The 12968-nt window shown below is 38.8% G+C and overlaps 1 protein-coding gene across 2 annotated transcripts in view; it reads right to left on the minus strand.

Moving 5' to 3' along the window:
- Positions 1 to 12924, minus strand: part of tbc1d14 (TBC1 domain family, member 14) — a 33993-nt gene extending 21069 nt beyond the window's left edge. The window contains exons 1-3 of one of the 2 annotated variants that reach the window (XM_079668286.1): positions 12396 to 12924; positions 8760 to 9510; positions 2130 to 2253 (exon numbers count right to left, since the gene is read on the minus strand). In XM_079668286.1, the coding sequence (XP_079524412.1) occupies positions 2130 to 2253; positions 8760 to 9510; positions 12396 to 12444 (924 nt within the window). In that variant the 5' untranslated portion in view covers positions 12445 to 12924. Of the gene's footprint in view, positions 1 to 2129; positions 2254 to 6023; positions 6229 to 8759; positions 9511 to 12395 lie in introns of those variants that run through there. The other variant, XM_079668287.1, reaches the window with a different exon arrangement.
- Positions 12925 to 12968: the final 44 nt, after the last annotated feature.

A 12968-nucleotide genomic window follows, 5' to 3' on the forward strand; every position in this document is an offset into this window, starting at 1 on the left:
AATGCCTGCTGGGAATATTGTTCAATTTCAGTTCAGCCCTACATCCAAAAACTCAGAAACTCAAACAGCCTGAGCTGCCGCAAAATGTAATTTAGAGTCTCAGCGGGGAACTGAATTTCTTTCTTCAGAAAGCAGCAATAGCATTTCACTGTGCCCAGACATTCTACTGAGGCCCCGAGATATATTGAAGTCCCCAGGCTGAAATGGTGTAAATTAGAATGTAAAAACCTGATTCACAGCATCCTCACAGGGGAAATGATACTGGCTGAAAGAGAACACAATGTGTCCCGGCGCAGCTGTACAATAACCTTGGTAAATAAAGAATTAAACACACAGAGCGAGCTGACCCCGCCCTCGAACAGCGGCAGGACAAAAGCATGAAAACCTAGCCGTGTTAACTGATTCCCCAGGTTCAATATAGGGTTACAGCCACAGATGAGATGGGCTGCAGATAAGAAGCGCAGCGTGTCAGTCTTCAGGGATTCATTTCTAACCATTACAACAAAAGTCAACAAAACAAGGTACATGTTAAAGGGAGGATATGTAAACTCTTAGAACTGCACATTACCGGCCTTTCAACCAGGTTAAAAAGGTCTGTTAATGTGCAGTTCAAACAGTTTCAGTACAGAAGAGAGTGCTATTTCCGTGGTGTCAGACACAGGGATAATGGTAGACCAATAACAGGCTTCTACGGGCTCTAATTACACGCTGTCATCATGTTCTCTGGTTTATTTGACCAGAAGGGAGATGCTGTGGTCTTTAATTGGCTTTAAGACAACCTGACTGCCTTTTAAATGGTGGTCGGAAATAACAAAGGATTGTACAGTCACCAGCTATAAAAAAAAAAAGTACGTTAAAAGAACTATACTTTTTTTATGTTAGCTAGCTTAGCAACACAACACGCACGTAGGACAAATCTTAGAGAAACACTAAACATATATTGATTATGTTATTTTACATTTGAAATGTTTGGGTTTTAAATCAACCCAAGTTACTTCCATCTGGGGAAATGGATAAAAGGTAGCCAAGCAATTGTTATTATAAGTACTTATGTAGCTAAGGGAGCTACATTCTTTATTGGAAATAGTCAGGCTACAGTGACATAACTCTTCAGCTAACTAAAGACAAATTAAAGCTTTTTCCCCAAAAATAAACAACTCATCTTAGGTACCATATAGTACTCCTGAAGATATCTGTAAATGGCCAACTGAAAATAGCAATGCCGCCTTATGCTACAAAGACATTTTGTTAAAGTACATCTATTGTGGTTTAATAAATATTTAGCCCTGTCAAATAAGTTTCTAAGCACTGCGAGTAGTAGCTCGTGCAGTTCTTAAGATAGCCAAAGCAGCTACATGTCATTGATGGGGAGTTCTGTAGCTGAAGGCATTGTACTACTTTTCTACTTTCACTACCATTGTATAGTATGTTACTGATATTTTAGAAATCCATTTCCATAGTGTCTTAAAACAACAATCTTAGTCATAGTTGTATATGTTATCATGAGTCCTTATAATGTTTGTGTACAGCATACACAATACTCCCCTCTGTATTGTCCATGGTAGAGTGATAAGCCCTGCTAAAAGGCATTACTGCATCAAAAGCATTTGCTCATCCATTTGACCTTTGAGCAGCAGCTGTTCTGCACCACAAGCTGCTGCACTGTCCTAATTGAGGTTTTAACAGTGTAAAAGTCAACTATAACCAAAATAACCAACTATTACATTAATGATCTAGGTATAAGTAAGGACAAAATGCAACTTTAAAATCAATGGAGAGATGTAACATACGCAAATTCAAACATAGCAGCGCAAATTGAACGCAAGGAGCATATTATCAAGTAAAACCTGTCAATTTAAGTCAAATGACAGAAATATTCAAAGTCTCTTGTGAGATCTCAGTCAACAAACCACACAAGCACTTCATGATTCAAAATCATGATTCTTGTGTATTTAAAAAAAACTAATTTACAGCTAACGTACAGCAAACATACTCAAAATGACATTGGAATTGACATGTTGGTCTTTGCTTATTGGTTTAGGCAAAACCACAAGCCCTTCCAAACAGGATATGGTTAATAAACACAATGATAGACTGTGTGTGTAAACCTGTAAAAAGAAGATTTCTACCTTCTGTATTCTCTTTGGGTCCTTAACGGGGCCTTCCCTGAGGGGGACCTTCCCAAACAGCTTCCACCCCGGATCCTTCTGCTCCACCGGCCGATTGTCCTTCACCCTCCTGGCAAACAGGCTCCTGGGAGACAAATGGGAGAGGGAATTAGATTGGAGGACAAACATGTATATAATATGAGTTCATTAAAACACAAGGGCAAAGCATAGAACACAAGCTACGATCGCGGTCCTCACTGGGTCCCTCTTGGGGTCTAAAGAGCTGCAGTATATGTGTGTGTGCATGCTACTGCAGAAGTTCACGACTTAGATAAGCTCACAACAGGAATCTGTGGATTTAAAGAACAAAGGGTAAAGGCAATGTGTGACATCGTGTGAGCTGTCAGGCTGGTCAGGGTCATTTAAAGTAGACCTGGACGCATAGAGTGGAGCAGTTATGACTTATTTTTGTAGGCTAACCCGGAAGGTAGCGAGGGCTCCTTCGACAAAAAGCTAATGGGATTTTTCCATTGGATTTTGGAATATTGCAGAAAATAAGATCTGTGGCAAAAAAGTTTATGATGCTTACACGTTTTGTTCAGCAGTAAAATCTCTACATATTAACACCGCTTTAATAAAAACTGAAGCATAAAGCAGAAGAAAAGAGCTAACGTATGCTATAAACAAACTACATCACGGTACCATAACTCCGCTAAGCTAAAGGTAGATGGGGCGACGGGGCGTGATGATGTTTAGTTGTTTGTTTGTTAGCAATCGCCTTTTTTAGGACATTTACCAGTGGGATAGCGGGGTCATTCAAAACGTGAAAATCTTGAAACCTTAAGACCATACTTTAGTCATCTAACCAAAAACGTATTTGAAAAACCATTGAAGAGAAAAGGGAACCCGTCACTGCTGCCTTCATTAAAGAATAGGAACTTTCCAATTGAAATAACCACTAAACTATCAGCTCTGCACCCAAAACTAAAAACCACCTTAACGCGTAAATAGAACATGAATCTGCTCGCTCCGTCCAGCTTCCATCCACCTGGAGTTTGAATACCATATGCAAAGCTTCTGAAAAGCTTCCTCTTTTCAGAAGCATCCACTGTGTCATTTAGCCAGATATTCCTTTCATTTATCCATCAGAGCCGTGTTGTCAAAGAGCGGTTAGTGGGGCTTTAATTAAAAGCTTCAATAGAGCCCTGTCATGAAAAGAAGAAATGAATGATGTGAAATTAAAAACCTTTTCTAACCAGGACACTTAACATAACACACAGAGTAAAGAGGAGTAACATCAAAGAGGGCATATGATGCTGTTTGTCTGGGTTACATCTCATCAAGTGACTCAATGTCAACTGCCTTATCTTATAATCAAGTGACATTGTATTAGTCAAGATTAATAAGCCGTTCCGATAAGGAAGTTGTGATGGCACCATATGGCCAAGTTGGAGATGTTTAAATATTGGCCCATTGTCTACGTATTCAGCATATAGACTAACTAATATATTTGAGAACATGTGAGAATTACACTAACTGGAGCTATACAAATAAACCCGTTACTTATGGTGTAAGAATTCTGACAAGTCATTTACGCTAGAGAAGCTGCCCCGAAAAAGACTTATAGCAGTTGTCTTTTCATGCCAATTTGGCAGTTTTAAAGATATTTTTTGACATTTACTTTCCAATGGAAACATCTCAATCCAACCCCAACCCATTTCCTCCACTGTATTTACTGATACTGGAAAACACAAGATAATGCAAGCATTGGAAGGTATTTCCTCATTAAGTAGGGGACTACAACGTTTAAAGAAGAAGTTGAATGACAACACAGATATGAAAGATCATGAAGCAATTTCTTAAAGGTGCAAAATGCAGTGGCATTATCTGTTCAGCTGTTCCCAGAACTGCACACTGGAATCACAGAACGGGAAATAAGCAACCACTAGATTTGCAACTTTTTTTTCGTGGAAAGATAAGAGACATATGCTGGAAGAAATTAGGCATCAGACACTTGTAGAGCAACATTTTATACTAAGGAATGCAGTCATCTGTGTACGGGAATATCTGATGTTATCAAAGTAACCCAACTCCCCTCTGAGGAAAAGGAAGAAAACATCAGCTTTCAGTTACAAAGAAGAAAGCATCTGATCCAAAGGGAAGATCAGAAAAAGAACAGTGTGACCAATACCAACCAGTGAATTCCAAACTCAAGGTCCACTTGCAAGTTTGTATTTGAGCTTGCACTACCTTTTAACAGTCTTCATCAGCATTCATGTCCCAAGCTCTAGTTATCACCTTTTGTAATGTGCTAAAGTTTGATACTCAGGTCACATGATGACAACAGAACCATCTCTATTTCAACTGAGCAAACTCTATTTGCTGAATAAGACCATTAAGCATGATTGAAAGCTCCGGAAAAATATCAAAGTCTGTAAAGATCCTTCGTTGTGTCAAACTACTATTTCAAAAAGGTCAATAAAGAACATTCCAGCTCAACCAGGGACTTTTTCCAATAACTCGGACAAAAATTGACAATTTATTTTTTTCCAAGGACACGCTGAGGAAAAATAAAGTGCACCCAGGCTTTGAATTAGGGATGTCCCGATCACCTTTTTTTGCTCCCGATCCGATTCCGATCATTTGATTTTGACAATTTGCCGATACCGATTTTTCCCGATCCGATCTTTATGCAATGCATTAAGAGAAAAAAAGCATTCAAGTTGTCCCTTAAGGTTATTTTTTTATTTAAATTGGATATTCTATCCAACATGGATATAGCTTCTTTCTTTCACAGCAGCATTGGATCAGTTCAGTTGTGCAGCATTGGATCAAAACAAAATAAAGCTTATCAGTACTCGTTAGCTTACTGCTACAATTAGACACTGCGCCCTGCACACTCTGTTGCCAGATTTGAGAGAAATAAGCAACCAGGTCTATGAAAACAAGCCCCAAAGAAGCAACACATACATGATGTTGTGTAATTTGAAACCAAAACTAAGGCCTCAGGATGACTTTAAGACTTGAACATGGTCATTTTTGTTTTGTAACATTGAATACAACATTAAAAAATAAATAAAAAATAATAATAATAAAATCCCGATCCCCGATTTTTTTCTCCCAATTCCAATCTTTTGAAAATCACGTGATCGGCTCCGATCACCGATCACGTGATCGGCTTCGATCACCGATCACGTGATCGGGACATCTCTACGTTGAACTATGGCCTGGGAGCACTTCAGTAACCCTGTGAGCCAACATAAAACAGTGATGGATTGAGGTACAGAGGCCAACTGAGTCCTTCATTCACAAATCAACGCCTGACTTTAAGTTTATGAAAACTTCATACACCAGATTGTGCTGTACAGTTCAACAGAACATTATGTTTTCAGTGTATGCCACAGAGGGGGTGTTTACAATGCAGGGACATGATTTGCATTCAGTCTGGGGCTAAGTGTGCCTCAACGTGACCTCTGAATGGCCACGGCTATGGTCCAGTGCTCAAGTGGAACAGCCGGAAAATGGCAGAGCTGCTTGTTTGTATGTTGAGTTCAAGCTAAAGGCTTTACACTGATTTCACAACATTACGTTCAGTCTTGGTGTGTGCACAGGAGCTGATAAGGTTATGCTTCAGGTAACAATGGCATGGAAATACCAAACAAGCTAGTACAAGAATTGGGAAAGAACATTGAGTTTTTTCCTTCAGAAAGAACATCAGAGTGTCTGATGAGGAGCTGCTTCCACACACTAAAGAGTTTAGTATGAATGTAATCCAACAGAAAATAGACTTTCTAGTACAAAAGTCATCACTTCTGACCAAACTTCCAGTGCTTTCTGGCATGCAGAACACACAAAGATGAACAAGTACAAAGAATGTCAACTAGAAAACTAACTTTGTATGTGCTAGTATCCTACCTGTCAATGAACAGAAGAAGTGATGGGGTTGCCATGCTGCCCTGTCACCACAAAAAACGGAATTCTCCCCCAAAAAACCGAGAGAAGGCACCTGAAGGGTTCTAGAAATTACAATTCTTTAAAAGAAGAGCAAAGACTAAAGCTCTTCTTTAGTCAAGATTCAGGCCCATGTCTTCCAAAAGTTTAAGGTGGAGAGAGGAAATAGTCCCACACGGCCACTATGTTCAGAGACAGTGAGATTGTGGAGGAAGAGGCAATGAGAGGCCTGACTTCACAAATGGGAGGGGAGGAGTGGGTGTGAGGAGAAGGAGTCTGAAGGGCACTGAGGGAATCAGTAACTTCTCCGTTTGAGGTAGGAGGGATAATAGTAGAATAGTAAGAGGAGGTGCTGCCATGGTGTATTAAACTAAATGTAATTCATTTTAAATCAATTACAGTGGGAAAAAAGTATACAAATCTGTCACTAAGTGTTACGTTAGTGCTAACACTGGTGTTAACACATGTACAATGTGTTATCTACGCTAAGAGAATGCCTGTGTGGCAGCAGGATAACAGAAGACACGTCATAAAGCGATACACGTCATAAAACGACACAGAGGGGGTCAGCTTCTAAGACCGGTGCAAAAGTGACAACAACAAAAAATACAAGTTTGACTAGGTGCTGTTAACCCCCTGCCTGTTCCTTCAAGGACAACTCAATAGAGAGTGGAATGTGGCAAAGCAGTGAGAGGAAATTAAATACCATCCTAAGAACTACTTCCAAGAACTCTTGACTAACTTTGCTGAATTTTGGATACAATTTCAACATGCTCTCCGGTTGAAATATATAAAACGTGTTAACAGTGATAGTTAGTAATCAACACAGCCAGAGCAAACCATTGTATTGTATGTAAATTAATACAAAAAGTTGTTATGGGTAAACAGAAACCTATAATGAAGGGTCTTGTGAAAACCAAAAAGTCGTTTAGGATTTGTTTGATCATTTTTAATAGGTCAATTCATGGCTAAGCTCCCCTGATTGATTATTTTTCCATTTCATTTTCAGATCTGGATAAATGTATAACTTTTTCTTTCCAACTTTTAATTCATAGTCTTGGTTTTTAATCTTTGTAAAATGCTGAATGTAGCTCGGTTTCTCCTTTCATTTTTGTTCTTGTTTGTCTGAAGAAGGCCCAGTCGAAGATGAGTTGTTGGAGTTCTTAAAAATGAAATAAAGAAAATAATTTGAGATATTTTAGTGGTGGTTGACAAGTCATTATTTAATTAACTTAACAGTTGCAGATGATTAGGTAATCAATTATCTATTTGATGCATTCAGCGACTAAATATTCAAGCTCTCAAAATAATGTATTGAAAGTTTGAACCATGGGAAATGATAGACTAATGATACCTAACAGAGAGACAAAAGAAGACAAAAAGCATGGCCATGCATATCATATGCTCCTGCCGTGTTGGTAGATGCATTTAAAAACACTAGGTGGATAATGGCTAGGCCCACAGCCAAAGTAATCATGGATCATTATCTCAAAAAGGTAAAATATTGTCTCCCACCTGCTCTGTCTGCAACATCAGAGAGTAAGACGCACTCCCAATCACACACAGAATTAGAATGTAATGCCTTGTCTTCTTTACAAACAAAGCAGCACAATGATGCAGTCAAAATGCAAACTAAAAATGGTGATGGTGGGATTTAGGGTGTTAATGGAACCCTTGATTAATAAAAAAGGCAAAGTTGTTTTTCATTGGAACGAAAAAAACACCTTCATTTAAACAAGGTTTTATCTTTGTAATGTTATTAACGAGAAGTGCACTGAAGCCAGGAAACGCAGAGCTTTTTGTTTTACAGAGGGTCATTGTAGGTGAGCCGTAATATGCAAGAGTGGAAGGACGGTGGGGGGGATATGTTGGCTAAGCAAGGTTTGTAAAGCAACTTTGAGCAATGGCTACTTCTCTAAGGCTATATTATAAAGCCTTCCACACAGAGTCGAACGAGAGGAAGCAGAAAATGATTATTAGTTTGCTGAGGCTTATTTTTCTATTTCTGGCCACTCCTGTGATAACCTGTGCTTTATCTCTTGTTATACCCAAATGATAGAATAGGCTAGATAGAGAAGCAATATTTCTTGCTTCCATATAACAGGTACTAACGGAACTAAAGGGGAAAAGTACGGGGAAAAGTACTTTTCTCCGTACTTTTCCCCTATTTGTCTTGATGCTAAAGTAGGGATGTTTATTTAAAACTTCCAAATGTCATTGTTCTAGTCCCAATTAAAATCAGCTTGTTATTTTAACCTATTTTGACCTTTTAAATATTTTTTTCAGTATATTTCATCAAGTTCTCCTATGGAGACAAACTTTATATTGTTATAACAACTGGGTTTAACTATATTGCAAATGGCTTTCTGTTAACCCCAGCCTCCACTTATGGCCAAATAAGCTGCTTACAACTACATTAAAGTGTGTTATAAACCATTTATGAAATGTTTCTACACTGCTTATGAATATTAAATAAGGGGGGGTTGAAGTAAAGTGTTACCAACCAAGTCCTGGATAACTGCAGGTATGGCTACAATGAAATGATATGGCAACTACCTTGATAGACACAGAAATTGTGGGGCGAAGTTAAAATGAATGAATGATCATGACGTAATAAAGAGCATGGAGCCCGGCTTTTGTAGTGCAAATCAACCATCTGAATGAAACATGAGTTATCGTAGACGGATATTCTGAACATACCTGTTGAATAAGCTTGCTAGAGGTCCTAATTTCTTTAGCCTTCCATCCTCTTCCTGATGCGGACCCCGTACAGGACTCCATAGGTCTCCGGGGTTTCCAGGTGACGTCGTCAGTGTCACGTCTGTGAAATGACTGCCGCTGCTGTCGTCCGTCTCCAAGGTAACGATGGCGCTGGAGCTGGAGGTGACGGTGAAATCCAAGATGTCTTCATTGGAGACGGACAGCTCGGTGCTCATGCTGGACATGCTGGATATGTCATCGCTGCGGTTCAAAGCTCCGACGGCCGCCCCCGAGGTGGTTGACAATCTGAGGGCGGGGCTAAGGTGGCGGATGGAGTCGTACCCGCTGCGGGGGAAGGTGGAGGATTTGCGGATGGAGTTGCCATCAGTAGAATCTTCCAAAGTTAAAGTGGCGGGCGAGTAGGAACTGGAGTCAGAGACGAGGCCTCCGTCACCGGTGCGTTGGTGGGCGTGGATGATGGGCTCTGGAGGGTTGATCTCCAGAGTGGGGATACCCGAGTCCTGGGAAGTCAAGCTGTGGCAGTCCTGGTTCATGTCCGAGTAGTTTTTTTGGGGGCTGCAGTAGTAGATGGGGGTGGAGGAGCAGGATGGCTTGTAGGTGGGCACGACCGTTTCACTGTGCATGGTGGAGCTGAGGTCATGGTGGTGGTTGTTGGTGTGATTGTGGATGTCAGAGGTAGCCAGCTCCGTCACTACACAGCCATTCTGCACTATGGCTTCTCCAGACAAACCTTCAGAAAGAAAGTGACATTTAATTAGAGGATTTTTATACAACACTTTTTTTAATAAAACAATTTAAAACCATTTAAAAAGAAACTTGGACATTGTGCAAGCAATACATTATCCATCCCTTGTTTGATTGTGCTTTTGTATAATACCGGCTGTGTTTTCAAATGTTTCCTTAAAACAGAAAACAGATAAATGTCTACTGTTTGATTTTTATGTTTGTATTTGTCTTTAATTGATTTCATTTTTGGTTTGATTGTTTACTTATTTATTGTACGTTGGTTTGTGTGCAATTGTTGAGTCACTAAAAAAGATTGAACTATTAACTGAGAAAAATGCGATATAAATACTATTTGACCCTAAATAAAGAATTTAAAAAAGGTCACAATTCTACTATTCTGAACGATTTCCAGTGGTGTATAGGTGTGACATGAGCTCAAAGAGAGCCCAGCTTTTTTGTACCAAATTCCAGGGACCCTGAATAAACTATCCTGTGAAATGGAGAACATGTATTATATAATAATGATTAACTGTATGTTTTATTGATTTATAGTAGGCTTTTATAATCCACATGTTTTAAAGTTTGAGTGTGCTTTACCTGAAAAAAAAAAAAAAAGGGTATCATGTCAATAGTTTCCACTGACAGGTGGGTCAATAAACCACAAAGAATTGTGCCAAGGAAGTCCAAAATATATATTTTTTTAAAGCATACTTGTTAACAATAACGATTTGAAAAGTATATACATCTTCAGAAAATGTGGTATATTTATAAAGGCCTCGATTATATAAAATTCCTTTAAAAATGTTTTACAAAAACGAAAAAGACTGATTATTTATTTTATATTCTATGATTGGGTGTTTTATTTCCACTTGTATCAGATTTACTGTTAATCAATCTGAAACACACTAAAAATTTGCAATGTGCATTACAACTACACTTTCAGTCAAATTGATTGACAGTATTAGAATTATTCTACAATAATTTAAATAATTTATAGCTTTTCATCAATAAAAAAAATGCTAAACATTCACTGGTTCCATCTTGTCAAAAGTGAGGATATGCAGCTATGACAGTTATTATAGCGTTTCAAATTGAATAAAACTCGGTTATGGATTGTTTGTTTGAGATGATAAGTAATATTAAGATGTCTCCTTGGCCCAGAGCATTTTAATCCAACCCTGAATGTGATGCCATTTGAACATGTGTATATATGAGATGTATTCATACAAATGAATAACACCAGCTCTACATAATACAATATTTAAAGGTTTTTTTCTGCTTGACCGGGGTATCAGGTTAGAGTGGAAGCCTTGAGAGGTGAAAACTAATCCCACAGAAACCAGGCTGTAACTGGAGTGCGGACTGTAATGTGAACAGGGGCCCCAGTAAAGGCTATAGCATGCTTTAACACCAGCTGGGAAGCTAAGCTAAAGCTAATGGATCAGGGTCTCCAATCAGTCCTGTACTCAAGCACCATAGTGTTGTAAATGCTAATGCCATGGGTAATTAAAATAAATAGGTAGGTAAAAGAGAACGGTCAAATAAATAAACATTAACAGACAACGGGGCCCTTTTTTTGTGCAAATGTTTGACACATAAAGCCAGATTCTTACCCAAGTTTTAAACCCTGACCTGCAGGTTGTCATGTGATTTGGGTAAACTTTGTCCCAAAACATAGCAAAGGTTGGTCTTGTGCCACTCTGGAAATAATCTACAACCAGAGGTCAGTAGGACATATCAATAAATAGAGTAATCTGTACAAACTCACTTACTTTTATTAAATGTATTACTGTGTACTGCTGAAAAACTGGAGTTCTTGTTAGCCTAGCTTATGTTTTCAAACATAAAAACAATGCCCTTTATAAGGTTTTAACCACAAATCATTCAAAAGTATTAGCATAGTAGTGTAAAAGCAAGGCCACGCCAACATAGACAAGGCATGACAGAAGAAAGAGGTGGCTGACTCCTTATTGGCTACTTAATTAACTGAAACACCCATTAGAGTATATGCACACACAAATCTTATCCTGCAAGTCATGATATAATTATTAATAGTATGACTTTCAGTGTGGGTAAACATAATCTCACAAATTCTAAAATAAGGGCATATGCTTCAGTGGTTTTCTAAGAAAAGTTGTCCTCCGTTTGGGTTCGGAAGCAAGTTCCTAAGTGGCACTGCTGCAGGGTAAGGTTGGAATGCATGGTGTGATGCATATAATACAGGGCACATGACATAAAACATATTTGATAAGTATGCCTGGTTTTTCAAGCCTATAGGCCTCATTTTTTCAATGCAGCTGTATTTATTTTTAAACAGATACATTCTATCACCTCCAAGAATGATGGTTAGCAAAAAGAAATAGTAGATAAAAGGCTGTTTTTTCTCCAAAAGTGCAGCTTGGTATTTGTACTCTTGAGTCTTAAATTAAGTGGTTTAGCAATTCATAAAAGGTTTTGAGCCATTTTGCTGGGGTTAAAGTTTGAAATTAATAGCAGCTGTGCAACTCTGTATTCTACTTTAAAATCATGTTGAATTCCAAAGGGAATACAGAATTAATGATTAAGAAAAAAACAGTTGTTAGAAAGTCTAGATTTGAGTTCAGAAATGTACTTCTAGTTAATTAGATGTATGCCGAATTTATTATTGGCCTTAAATTAATCACAAAATGCAAAATGTTCTGGTTTAACAACCGTATACATGTGTAATATTCGAGGTTGAATTGAACTCCAATATTTTTTAAAGGCAGTTTGGCGTGACCTGTAATGTTGCCAATACCAAGGAAGAAATGCACATTGCCTACAGTATGAGGGCACAGTTCATGTGGTACGTGTTGTTAAAATAAAAAATAATTACATAAAAAGGTCTGAAAGCATATCATAATAACCTACCACAGCGGCTGTCTCTGCGGTCCCGGGTCCCGGTGGTCGTGTTCGCCATGATGCCGGTTGATGCTACAGGTGTCCGGCAGGTAGCCGCCTGCTGAAGCGGTCCATGGTGATGCTGTGATACTGCTGCTGCACCGCCCTAATCCCCATGCCTCCTCAACGCAGCTTAGAGTACACAAACAGCACCAGTGTGAGGAAAAGAGTCGAAAAAATAATAATACAAAAACATGTAAATTCACCTCTGGGGAAAAGGAGGATGGTAAATATAAACACGTCTTCCCGGACTTTCTACCGACGATGATTCTAGCAGCGCTTCCTCAAGTGAATTATATCAAAAATAAGTTCAAATGCGACGGACATGTTTTGCTCTCACGTCATCTCTACAGGAGAGGACACGCTTCACCGGTGTTATAACAAGCACATGTCATAAGTTTATCCGGTATCGTTAACATTTCATACCTATTTTGACGCTTCCGCCGCCATTTTAAACCAAACTTGTACCGTGAGTGCGGTGCAATCGAGTGAAGAATGTTCACCGTCGATGGATTCACCTGTCTTGAAATGAAGGCATTAATA

This window comes from Notothenia rossii, assembly GCF_949606895.1.
Source record: "Notothenia rossii genome assembly, chromosome: 3".
NCBI classification, from domain to species: domain Eukaryota; kingdom Metazoa; phylum Chordata; class Actinopteri; order Perciformes; family Nototheniidae; genus Notothenia; species Notothenia rossii.